General features: G+C 38.9%; 1 protein-coding gene across 1 annotated transcript in view; it reads right to left on the bottom strand.

The window, feature by feature from the left end:
• The window catches only part of Fam162a (family with sequence similarity 162 member A), a 28427-nt gene extending 14975 nt beyond the window's left edge, over positions 1 to 13452 (bottom strand). Inside the window, exon 1 of the mRNA XM_026394386.2 lies at positions 13334 to 13452. Coding sequence (XP_026250171.2) covers positions 13334 to 13367 — 34 coding nt within the window. The 5' untranslated portion in view covers positions 13368 to 13452. The remainder of the gene's footprint in view (positions 1 to 13333) is intronic.
• Between the last annotated feature and the right edge of the window lie 430 nt (positions 13453 to 13882).

Here is a 13882-nt window from a genome sequence, read left to right as displayed (position 1 = left end):
ATTAAGACAAAATTATTGAATGCTGTGATTCTCAACTAGTGCATATCAGTCACTTGCAATTTCTCAATCAACAGTTCTTGTGGTGGAGGTAGGAAAGTTGCTTTTCTTTCTTTTTTTTTTTCTTTAGATATTGGGGTTTGAACCCAGGGGGCGCTCTACCACTGAACTGCACACCCAGCCCCTTTTGCTTTTTTGAGAAAGGGTATCACTAAATTGCAAAGGCGGTCTTCAGACTTGGAATCTTCCTGCTTCAGTCTCTCAAGTTGAAATTTCAGGTGTTCACCACTGTACTGGCTGGGAATTTACATTTTTAACAAGTTCTTAGGGGATGCTGCTACTATTAGTTTTAGACTACACTTTAAGAACAACTAGGCTTTCTCTCCTAAATTGTGGTAAAATATACATAACAAAAAATGTATCATTTAAACTACCTTTCAGTGTCTATTCAGTGGTGTTATATACATTTACATTGTTTAAACACTTCTAACATCCATCTCTAATACTTTTTCATCTTCATCAGAAAACCACCGTTTTAATGTGACCTACAAGGCACCGTCTCACACTGTGCTATCCCATTCCTTCTCTGTGGCAGGCACTTAGAAAGGAGCAAGGTTAACCTGCAGCATGCTAGAAGGACTCTGCTTTCCAAATACAAAACAGAGAAAGAACCAACAATTATTTCCTTAGATAGTTACCCTTTTCCATCCCTCTTAATTAGAACTGTTTAGGGGAATCGAATGGAACAGAGGCTGTTAAGAAGAGAAGACAAACTGCCACTGAGTGCAGTTTGGGTAATAATAATAAAGTAAAAAATAAAATCACAAAACAAAACCATATAAACACGTACACTTACTATCAATTATATTGAAGATATGCGTACTGGAGATATTAATTCAAAAATTAATAATTGAATACCTACTATATGCCAGGCACTGCTTTAAGCAAAATACAAAAAGAATAAAAATCACTGGGCACAGTAGCACATGCTTGTAATCTCAGCAACTTGGTAGATGGAGGCAGGAGCATCACAAATTCAAGGCCAGCCTCAGCAACTTAGCAAGGCTCTAAGCAACTTAGCAAGAGACCCTGTCTCAAAATAAAAAATAAAAAGGAGTGGGGATGGAGCAGTGGTAAAATTCCCCTGGGTTCAATCCTCAGTACTCCTCCCTAAATAAATAAATAAGCAAATAAGTAAATAAAAACAAGCGATAAAAACCTGAGCCAGAAGGACTTAGATTCTACTGGGGAAAAAATTGCATTATGTCAGATTCTGAGTGCTGGGGGTGGGGAAGAAGGTGGGTTTGAAGTGTTTGTATGTCTAGAAAGGGGATGGACACATGTGAAATTTTAGTTAAGGTAGCCAGGGAAGTTCTCAGAGTGTCACTTTTGAAGGAAGTGAGGGAGCTAGTTATGCAACTATTTGGTGGAAGAATATTTTAAGCAGAAAGAACAGTAAGTGCAAAGGCCCTAAAGTGATTTTAAGGACAAAGAGAAGAGTGGAAAAGAGCAAATAATAGGAAGAGAATTAGAATCTGAGGTCAGAGGTACGTGGGTAAAAGTGGCAGGCAGAAACTTGAAGACATGAGAGGTTTACCTAGATCAGAAGATATCTCCCAACTTTCTCTTACTGCATGCCAATAACTTTTACCTCCCTAAAGTAAAAATATGATTAAAATATATGCAAATACGATCTAATTATAATCAGACATATGACCAATTTAAGAATAATGTTAAAAATTTATCATTAAAAACAGTCATGAAGTACTTGTGATCTTGGTTTTTATTTTATAACAAAATGAAAGTATAAACAAGCTCTAGTTTCTATCTCTTTGAGATAGAACATATTGCCCCAAACATCCAAGACAGAATTTTCCATCCTCTGGTAGATCACAATTAAAAACATAGGAACCCAAAGAAAAATAGTCCTTTAACCTTTTGGCTGTTCTTGCAGCTTGTCTCTGACTGACCAGTTCCGTGTCCCCAGGGCCCTAGCAGGAAGTCAAGTTAAAGATTCATAGCTCTCTAAGGCTATGATTAGCAATGGCTGGCTAATCTTAAGGGTGGAGGTTCTCAAACCTTAGTATATGTATAAGAATCATCTGGAGAACTCGTAATAAAGATTACTGGACTGGGCTGGGGTTGTGGTTCAGTGGTAGAATGCCTGCCTAGTTGTGAGAGGCACTGGGTTCGATCCTCAGCGCCACATAAAAATAAAGAAACAACAACAAAAAGATTACTGGACCACTCTGCCAGTTTCTGATTTAATAGGTATGGATGGAAGAAGTATGGTTCTTACACTGTCCCAGGTGATGCTGATTTTGCTTGTGTGGGTTCTTACAATTAGAAAACCAGTGCCTTACAAATATTATTGCTAGCTCCTGGCTATATATGGCTAACTGGGATGAGGCTGGCTCAAGTATTGCCTTCTTTCCTGGTAGTTCCCTTCTTTCTACAAAAATCCATTCCAGCCTCAGAATGGGCAGAGGACAGGAATGAGAATGCTCCCCACCCAGACTACTTTAAGATACTCCTGGAGAACAGTAATGCAACATGGGACATGACAAATCTTTTGAGAATCAGTGAGGATAAATGAAGTTTCAGTAAACGCTGGAGAAAAAAGGGGAACTTTGGAAGATTATCAGATTTAGTTTTGCTTAACCTATTGTCAAGATTAGCTGCAAGTAACATGTTGCTATGAGGTTTGGCAGTATTTATTTTTAAAAAAATTTTTCAAGACTATACATTACAAAGATCCTTAACATATAAAAATTTAAAACAACAACCAGGATGCTGGGGAATACATATTTCTTAGCTCTAGTGACTGGAAGGGCCTGGAATCCGTAACACTTAATAGCAATGCTAATGTCCAGTCGGCAGAACTTAGTTTCTAAATACCTACTTCCTAGCAAATTGAATCAGGGCTCCTTAGAGAGAAATAGCTGATCTACACCAGGACAGAGAAAATATAAGAGCCTACAGCATCTTTTAGTACCAGAACGTAAGGAAGTATTCAAAAAACAAAAGGATAGAAGCATGTGAAGGGACACAGAAACTGATCTAAAAGAACCTAAACTAGGGGCTGGGGATGTGGCTCAAGTGGTAGCGCGCTCGCCTGGCTTGCGTGCGGCCCGGGTTCGATCCTCAGCACCACATACCAACAAAGATGTGTCCACCGAGAACTAAAAAATAAATATTAAAAATTCTCTCTCTCTCTCTCTCCTCTCTCACTCTCTCTTTAAAAAAAAAAAAAGAACCTAAACTAGACTTGAGAAAATAATGTTATAAGAGACTATAAACCCACATAAAAAGTATGAGTCCATAGTAATATAAGTAACAAGATGAATAAATGGGGAGAGGGGATAAATTTTCTTACATAACAACTATCTGCAATATAGTATCTTGGATTGGATCCTGAAAGGATATATGGACATCACTGATATAACTGATGAGATCTGAATAAAGTTAGTACTTTAGTTAATAGTAATGAACTAATATTTACTTTCTTAATTTTGACAAATGCACCATGGTTATATACAATGTTAACATCGCAGAAATTGGATGAGGGGTTTATAGAACTCTGTACTCTCTCTGCAGCTTTTCTGGAAATTGAAATCATAGGTACTTGGTTACTAATGATATCTCTTTTTAACATATATTTTATATTTTAAAAATTTAGAATTTGATGTTATCTCTACAAAAAATATTATTCTCACTTGCACTCCAATATACTCCTGAAATGGGAGAGGAAAAGAATGGGGTGGGGCACAGTAGGAAAAGGGAACAACTCCAGGTAGACCAAGAGTGTACAGATGAGGGTCATCTGACTAGTGTACCTTGGTGAAATGAGGTGGGAAAATGATGGCATACATTTTGTCACACTCTTAAGGCCCCTTGATATCCTCACGTGTAGCTGGCATCACCTGGCAGCTTGTTGGAAATGCAGACCCTCACTTCCTACCCAGACCTATACAATCTGCATCTTCATTTTTTATGAGCTAGCCAGGTGACTCATGAATATTAGATTTTGGTATGGAAATGGACACCATTATTCATTCAACAGCTGCTGAGTACTTACTATGTGCCAGACCAATGCCACATATTCTAGAATAGTGCTACTCAGCCTTAGCTAGGAGCTTCACAGAAATGCAGATTCTCTGGCTCACGCCAAACCTTCATACTTTCTGAGACTGGGAAGTAGAAATCTGTTTTCATAAGCTCTCCAGATCCTAAAGTTTGAAAAGCACTGCTCTTGAAAAGTAAACTTCAAACTTTGCATATTGGAATCTCCAGAGTATCTTAAAAAATAAAATAAAGCTCAGTGCACAGGCACAACATAGACCAATTAAATTCAACTTCTGGGAGCATATTTAAATTCCACCTTGGGCATATTTTCAAGATTCCTCAATAATTCTAATGTGCTGCCATGTTTGAAAAAAGCTCCTCTATAACACAACCATTTGTAGTCCCTGCTGAACACAGGCTATATTAATGACCAGAGTACATCTGCAAAGCTTGATACCTTTGTCTCTGGATGGATTAAAAAAATCCCTCTTTTTAATAGTTAATTTATGGAAGAAAAAGCAGCTCTACCTGAATTCTAACTTCCACACATCCATATGTAATCCATTATTCTGGAAGTTTGGAGTTCCTGTGGAATGCATTAAAATATGCCCAGTTTTCAGATTTTACAGAGCATGCACTCTCTAACACACTACCCAGTACTTGGTGACATGCAGTGAACTGTCCTATAGTTGTCTTACCTTCTCATCCCCTTTGGAAAAAAGAGATTCTGTTTATGTCCCTCATCTACAGCACCTGCCTACCCTCATGGGTAAACATGTGTCTGATTATCCCACAAAGAATGACCATAGCCCACACAACAGATCCTATCACAGAGATGTGAGACTGTTCAGCCACTTCACTCCCTTTTTATAATGTTCCACACTACCATGACCTTGGCTGGAAGAAATTATTCCTGGGGCAACAATTCCATTTCCATGTCCCATGCAAAGAGTTTTTAATCAATGTAAAAACTTAGGAATTTCTCCAATTAGCCCACAAATGTCTATTTAATCCTTTAAAAACTTAAATAGAATATGACCAGTATGTTTGCTGTCATAGGAAAGGGTACATGTGAGGAAAAAACTTGGAAAATGTGTTTTGTGAATCACAGTCAATTTTAACTCTCAGAAGAAAAAAGCCAAATGTATTCTTACTCTGGGGACATCCAAGTTCCCATGCATACACTAATCAATACTGTAACTTTGTAATTATGATAAAACTGCTTAACAGACCTACTAGAAGAAATAATTAATATAGTTTATGGAAGGTGAAGCTTTCATGCCCTCCAGAACTCACGTAGAATAAAAAAACCCACTGATTTGGTCCCACATAAAGCAAATTAAAAAGGTTGACCACAAAAACCAAAACCAAAACCAAACCAAAACAAACCCACCAACAACAAAAACAAAAAAGGAGCTGGGGGGGCGTGCTGGGGATATGGCTCAAGTGGTAGCGCGCTCGCCAGGCATGTGTGCAGCCCGGGTTCAATCCTCAGCACCACATACAAACAAAGATGTTGTGTCCGCCGAAAACTAAAAAATAAATATTTTAAAAAAATTATCTCTCACAAAAAAGGAGCTGGGGCTGTAGCTCAGTGGTGGAGAGTACATGTGAGGCACTGGGTTCGATTCTCAGCACCACACAAAAAATAAATAAATATTGTGTCCATCTACAACTAAACATACGTATATTTGTATAGATACATTTATATATGTGTGTGTACCCTCAAACATTAACTTGTTCTGAGTTTTTTTTTTTTGATCAGACCTGAATGGATTGAAATCTCATGTCTGCAAATCTGAGAATGGATGGACATTTTTCTGGCTTCAAACACTGATTGCGGTGTTCTGCTGTGTGACACTGACTTCTGGATCTGTCTGCCAGGCTACCCAGTTGTGTGACACATACACTCTACCTCCATCTTTTTTCTCAACCTTCCCTGCAATAAGTTTCATGCTGATGTTCTGGGACTCCAAATCTACTGAGATGACACTGGCCCTACTTTTTCTGGCTGTGGATGTTGTGACTATCCATGCTTTCCCACAGTAAGAGTCCTTTTGTCTGTCACACACACCTCAAAGAGTTTTGCCAAATAGGCAGTGCGGGGGAAATGAGGGGAAAAAGTGGTATTAGTTTTTTTGTTTGGGGTACCAGGGATTGAACCCAGGGCACTAAGCCACATCCCCAGTCCTTTATGTTTTATTTAGAGACAGGATCTTGCTGAGCTGCCGAGGCTGGCTTTGAACTCATGATCTTCCTGCCTCAGTCTCCAAAGCTGCTGGAATTATAAAAAGTGGTGTTTTAGGAAGACAAATCTTGGCACAGAATATAGGGCAGGCCTTGGGGGAGGGAAGAATTGGTTAAAGGGAGCAGAAGAGGATGATATGGATATGGAAACTAGGTGGTGTCACAATCCTGTAGTTTGGGTAATATAAAGGAGACAGGATAGCTGTAAGAGAGAAAATGAGAAAAATAATAGGAGGAAAACAGAGTAACTCAGTTTTTATGGGGGTGGTTGGAACTGCCTTATTACCATTTGTAACATTGTTTCTATAGGGAAAGAAAGAAAACCACAGGATTTAAAAACAAAGATTTATAAATAAGCCTTTGTTACCTGGATAGTTTTCAAGCTTGGGGGAACTTAACAATTCTACTGTGGTAGTTACTGGTCAAGGACCTATTCCTTGATGATCTTTTCTCCTCTCATCAATATTCTAGCCCTTTCCACAATAGCTATTTGAAATTCTCCAGGCCTAGTTGTTGATCCCAGATGTGTGACATATACACTCTACCTCCATCTGATTTTTCATCTTTCCCTGTAAGCTGGGAAAATCACCAATCTTCCTTCATTGTGAATGAGCGAGCCCTTCTATCTGTGATGGCTCTCCTGAGGGACACTGCACCAAACCATCACAACCTCTAGTTCCTTACTATCTTCTGCCTTTTACTTGCCAAAGGTCATCACCCCATCTTAAATAAAAACAAAATAAAACAAAAACCAGCAACAAAAACCCTCATAAAATATTTGCTCATTATGGAAAAATTGGAAGCTAAAAAGAGGTACAAAAAAAGTTCTGAAAGCACTTATTACCCAGAAATAATAACTTGGTGTATTTATTTCCAGACTTTTTTTCCTATTATCACACATAATGTACATTTTTCATCAGAAAATACTGTATCTTACTTAAGTCACAAATACTATTCCCATATATTTAAACAAACAAACTTCTGAGAGCTGTGTAATAACCAACATACAGATATAACCTGAATTTAATTTGCCCTACAGCTAGAATTGTTCTCAATTTTCACTATTATATATAATGTTTCAATGACTAGTTCTTTTTTTTTTTTTTTTGGTACCAGGGGTTGAACTCAGGGGCACTCAACCACTGAGCCGCCACATCCCTAGCCCAATTTTGTACTTTACTTAGAGACAGGGTCTCACTGAGTTGCTTAGTACCTCTCCATTGCTGAGGCTGGCTTTGAACTTGCAATCAAAGTTCTCCCTTTAATTGCCTCAGCCTCCCAAACTTCAGGGATTATAGGTGTGTTCCACTGTGCCCGGCTTCAATGACCAGTTTTCTAAATTTTGTTTTGTTTTTGAGATGGGGGTCTTGCTCCGTTATCCAGACTGATCTCTGACTCCTGGGTTCAAGTGATCCTCCTGCCTCAGTCTCCCAAGGAGTTGAGACTGCAGCCTGCTACTATGCCTGGCTCTTCTACATTAATCTTTGATGACATTCCTAATTATCTGTTTTCTTAGAATCTTGCCAGTGGAGGGTTAAAGATTTGGCTATATAAAAAACAAACTGCTTTCCAGAAAGGTGAAACCAAGTTATACTTCTACCAGTAGATATCAGGTATTTCTGCTGCATGTCATAATAACACTGAGGTTCCACTATCTTGGACAAAACATTCACCTGTTGTCAACATCCTATAAATAAAATACTAAAATTCCTTTCATAGCTCAAGTGATTTAATCTATAATAGATATTATTTTACCTTCATTTTACCACCCACGCTTCATTTCATTACAAGGTTTCTCCCCATCAATAGCTTCACGAAAATTGCTCAAACACTATCAATCCTGTTTCACCACATGACTATGTGTTTTAGACTCACCGGGAGCCCATTTTACTATACTCTTCCCATCTTCATGGCCATTTGACTGCACTGATCTCATTCTTCTATGAGGATTCAACCCTTTCTTATGTTACACATCACCTTCTTTTACTTCATATCCTATTTCTATGGTCTATCTTCTTTAATGATTTCTTTGTCACTTTCTATTAAACTATGACAGGTCTCCAAGATTCAGTCCTTACCACTATTGCGTGCTACTGTAGAGGGGCCTCCATTCTATTTGTATTTTAAATATTTTTTTAGTTGTAGATGTAGTTGGACACAATATCTTTATTTTATTTATTTATTTTTATGTGGTGCTGAGGATTGAACCCAGCGCCTCACATGTGCTAGGCGAGCACTCTACTGCTGAGCCCCAGCCCCAGGCCCAGCCTCTCTTCCATTCTATTTTAATAATCAGCTCTACATCAATGGTTCCCATATTTTTCTGTCCTATCTCCTCTGGTCTTTGACAAAGGGATCCCATCATCACCTACAATTCAAAGCCACCTACACCAAAAACATCACATCTTCTCTGCCAAATAAACATAAATCTTTTAAGTTATTCTTGATTACTTCCCCAACTTCCTTATTTCTGACAGTGGGGTAACACTTCTATACTCAAACGCTTGTCTTTTAAGTTCTACCTTACATTATTCAAAGCCTCCAAACTTTTGTTTCTTCAAGACGTTTTCTACATACAATCCGTTTTTAGCATTTCCACCATCACTTCATACATGGATTACAGTTATACTGTTCCAGGTCACAACAATTTATCTTGTATGCAGATGTCTTGACAATTTTCCAAAGATGTTTCTTTGATGACTTCAGCTTGAAGACTTTTTTTTTATTCAAATCAAACAAATTCAAACTCCTCATAAAGACCTATTACCTCCTGATCAAAATCCAAGGTAATTCTTTCTCCTTACTTTCTTCCTAAGAACCTGTCCAGATTCATTATTGCCTCTATCTTTGCTCATGTTACTCCCACCTCCTCCAATGACAAATGTCAAATGAAGGAAGCCTTCAATTTACAATCCTACCCTTACAAATCTTTTCTTTTCTCTGTATTCCTGAAGCCAGTTGTATACTGGCTCTTGGGAAAGGCTGGTGAGAAATCCTGTTCTATAATGTTGCCAGTAACCCTCACCATAGCAGATTTCAAGCTACCAATGTAACACTTCAATTCTAAAATTAAAAAATGGGAAAAGATATGCACAATGTTGGCAGGAACTGGCCCCAGGACACCACAGCAGTACTTTCCAGAAGTTAGTATATATTATTTTGTATAGGTTGTCTGGGTGCATTGTGTAGATTGGTTTACTCATGGCAATAAGCTAGCCCTAGGAAAAGGAGCAGTCTATTCATGTCAAGCACTTTCACAATATAACAGGGCACACAGTGTGTGATCAATAAAAACCTATTGGTAAGACCTGAGGGGTGTGATAAGCAAAGCCAAACATGGGAGTGGCTACAATAGGCATATTCTCATTTAGGGTCGGTTAGCAAGAACAAACAAAAAAAGCAATGAAGGAGCAGAATACTGTGGAAACAAAATCAGAATGGGAGCTAGGAAACACTGGTTATGTCACAGCTTTGCACCTGTGTGTGACTCTTAGCAAGTGAATTCCTTTCTTGGGTCTTTAATTACCAAATGTGTAAAAATTAGGGAACTGGACTACATAAGATATCTTTTGACTGTAAATGCTCTGAGATGTGGGTTCAACTCACAAGAACACAACCCACAATCCACTGCATTGGGAGTAAAAATGATTGTAATAAATTCATTTTAAAGTCTGACAAGTCAATGGAGTTTGAGGTAACAAAATTTTCTGAATGTGTGAAGGAACATTCTGGTAAGGCCATTCCAATATTCTGATCTAATAATCACCCTATAGAAGAGATAATATCCTTAAAGCTGCATCTACTTCATTCTACTCTCAAGGGAAAAGAAGTATGAAAACTCACTTTATATCTACTTATTCCAAGATATTTCCTAGAGTCCCTCATCAAAATATTATGTATGGCCAGTACACGAATTTTTCACTAATATGACCTGAGGATTTAGGAAGAACAGAATAGACCCAGTTAACCTCAAGGAATCCATAGCAGTGTGGATCAGGTGCCATTTAATTCCTATTCATTCACATTCATAATTTTTTTTTTAAGAGAGAGTGAGAGAGGAGAGAAAGAGAGAATTTTTTTAATATTTATTTTTTAGTTCTCAGTGGACACAAGATCTTTGTTGGTATGTGGTGCTGAGGATCGAACCCGGGCCGCATGCATGCCAGGCTAGCGCGCTACCGCTTGAGCCACATCCCCAGCCCCACATTCATAATTTTCATGAGTAATCAATGCAAGCTTTGGACCCTTTTTCTCAAAAACAGGCATATAATCATAAAACTTGAATAAAATTCAGATGTTCACAAGACATCTCATCTGCATAGGTGTCCAGAATACTGCAAGTTAACCTGACCTATCTCTACATATACAAAACAATTAACAAATTCAAGCTCATAAAAGTCTGTATTGTTTGCTAAAGGAGACCAGCAAAAATTTCTAATGGAAATAATTAATGTAAAAGTCCATGGTTTCAAAGATTGTTTTAGTTATTTGAAATTTTATTCACCTAGAGGACCTTATTCCTGACAAAATCTGGTGTTCAGGTTACTATGGTCATAGACAAGAGTAGCTTATTCCAAATAGTATCGTGGATAAGTCAAGTGTGCTTCAATTATGTTTCTATTTGATCTGCTACTCCTTTGGTTATGGTTGCTTATCATCAATCTTCTTTCTTGAAAAGCCATTTGCACATGAATGTGTATTTCCATTTCACAAATAAATCTGCATTATATGACTCTTCCATTTCACATTAATGAGACCCAATTGGCCATGGCAAAGAGCACAAATTTCAGAAAAGAGGGCACTGCCTTCAGCACTGTAGTTGTTTTTTTTTTTTTTTTTTTTTGCAAAGTGATCATGGACAAGTCACTTAACCCTCTGAACTGTTTCATTTACAAAAAGGTGAGAGGCTAATAAGACTTACCAGAGAGGGCTGCTGCAAGAAATTAACCAAATAAAATAATGTATGTTAAGCATTTAGCTATAAAATAGGCAAAATAAAGCAGATCCCATGATAATGCTCACAAAAATATCATATGTTCACAGACCATTTATAAAGAACTGCTCACATAACCCCTCCTAGGTGTTACTCAAGTTTTTCTATCTGAAGTAAAATAAATAATTCTTTGATGGCTGAAGGAACTGTCTTAGTTAAGTTCCCAATAGTAAAGTTCTAAAGCATCATATGCCTGAAGAGAAGCTTTGGAAGTTCCATGATGCTCTAGTATAATAATCTCAAGACACGAAGTAAAATCAATCTGAATTCCGACTAATCAAAAACACTTTCACACAGGCTGTTTTATTTATTTATTTTAAACAAAGCATTGATTCTTTCCCTTGTCCTGCTAAAAAGCTTCGCAATATTTAATAGAATATATACAAAAGATTTTAGGTGAATTAAATCAAACTAACAAAATCAAATGAAATCAATACCAGTATTTGGACTTTTTTTTTTTTTTGCATTATAGGAAGTGATAATCTCCAGGTGCAACATATTTTCCATTCTATTCTTCACTGAAACACAAGATAAGCCATGTAAAGCATTACCTTTTTGATTATTATACTAGAGCATCATGGAGATGCAGGCTACATACTAAGCTTGGGAAACGTACACATTCAGTATTGGTTGGATGTGCTGGAGATACAGGGCCTCTCAACACAGCACAATTTCTTTTCTTTTTTTTTGGTCACTGTTTCATTTACATAACAATGTATATTTGCATTCTCTCATTAGCCCACTTTGGGGTTATTCTTCCTTTAAAAATTGAACAACTTTTAGTCGTGGGTGTGACCATCAGCTCTGGAGACTGAAGCAGGAGGATTTCGAATTCAAAGCCAGCCTCTGCAATTTAGCCAGGCGCTGAGCAACTCGGTGAGACTCTGTCTCTAATAAAATACAAAAAGGCCTAGAGTTGTGGCTCAGTGGTCTAGTGCCCCTGAGTTCAATCCCTGGTACCCCTCCCCCCCCAAATGAACAACTTTTAAATAATCTTGTACCATGGAACAAAAGCAAACTCTCATTATATCTCATCAAAGTTCATAAAGGTGAGCAAGAAAACTGTCCTGGCACCTACAGGAGTGAAGATGCCAACACCAATTTCTCAGCCCTACAGTAATACCAAGGCTCTCCTGGTTTCCCCAAGAAGAGGAATTAAGTTCTCAGTTCCTAACTTCAAAATACCCTCCACACAAATGTCTACCGAGAAAACGAACTGCAAGTTCTACATGTACATAAAACTTTAATCCAAGAAATTCAAAGCACTTAGTTGTGAGACTGCTTAAAAGTCATGTACTCCTCCTCCTCTTTTTTTTTTTTTTTTTTTTTGTGGTGCTGGGAATTGAATCCAGGGCCTTGTGCATGAGGCAAGCACCCTACCAACTGAGCTGTATCTCCAGCCCCGCCCCTTCCCTTTTAAGAAAACATTTACTGGGCCTGGGGTTGTGGCTAAGAGGAAAAGCCTCGCGTGTATGGGGCACTGGGTTTGATCCTCAGAACCACATTAAAAAAAATAAATTAAAGGTATTGTGTCCACCTACAACTAAAAAATAAATGTTAAAAAAAAGAAAACATTTACTATTATTCTGTGGGATCTTAAACCCCTTTTCCATTCAGACACTTAAACCGTGGGAAACTTCAGACTCAGGTGGTCTGATAGCAAGAATAAACTCTTCTGATGATGGGGAGAGAGGCGGAGAGGAAAGATCAATTAGAATAACTGATAGGGAAGGTTAAGGTGGAAAGCAAAAAGTTATAGGAATACCAAATGCATTAAGGTGCTCAGAAGAGAAGGGAAAGGAGGGAGCAAGAACCCCTTATGTTGGTGGAAGCTGGATAAATAGAGGGCCAGGTGCCAGTGTACTGGGTTAGTCTCCAGAGTCTGCTTAGCAGCAGCTTGCTCAACCCTAGCTCTGTCTCATTACTGACACTAATAAGATGGAATTCCAAACCATCGTGCATCAAGAAACCCAGCAATTCCCCGGCCTGAGCCGCAGGATTCCCTCTTCCCCAGCCCATTCTGAGTCTCACCAGCTGCCAGGCGCAGGCCGCGGAGGCTCCCCATGGCCGCCTACTCCGCCAACCACACGACACCTACCGCGGCAGCGGTGGCGCTGGTGCGCTCAAAGTCACCCCTCGCCGGTGTGGGAGGGACGCGGGTGGAGCAGACGGGCGGGCCGATGGGCGGGGTGAGGGGCGGAGCCAGCGGGGCGTGCGTGACGCGCGAGGCATGTGGGACGTGCGCGACGTGACGCACTGAAGACGCAGGAGATTCACCCCGTCCCGCCCCAGGGTTCCGCGTCGTGCCCCGAGTATTAGGCGGTGCCTGTGAAGTGTGGGGTCAACTGAGATGTTTGCCTTATTAATACAGAAAAGTTAAAGGAAAAAATGTACAACGTTTGCGAACTATACGCTTCGGAAATACACTAAGTAAATCAGCATTTCAATATGCCGTTCTTCCGATGTTTTCAATGAATATATGCTATTATCAAAAACACAGTTTGGACTCAGTGCCTACTAGAGGCCCCACGTCTTGTTGGCTTTCGGGGAATTTCAGAGGCCAGTCTGAAAAGTCAACAT

Source organism: Urocitellus parryii, chromosome 2 (genome assembly GCF_045843805.1).
Source record: "Urocitellus parryii isolate mUroPar1 chromosome 2, mUroPar1.hap1, whole genome shotgun sequence".
NCBI classification, from domain to species: Eukaryota; Metazoa; Chordata; class Mammalia; order Rodentia; family Sciuridae; genus Urocitellus; species Urocitellus parryii.
The sequence above is the reverse complement of the archived record's forward strand: the minus strand, read 5'-3'. Positions and strand labels throughout refer to the sequence as shown.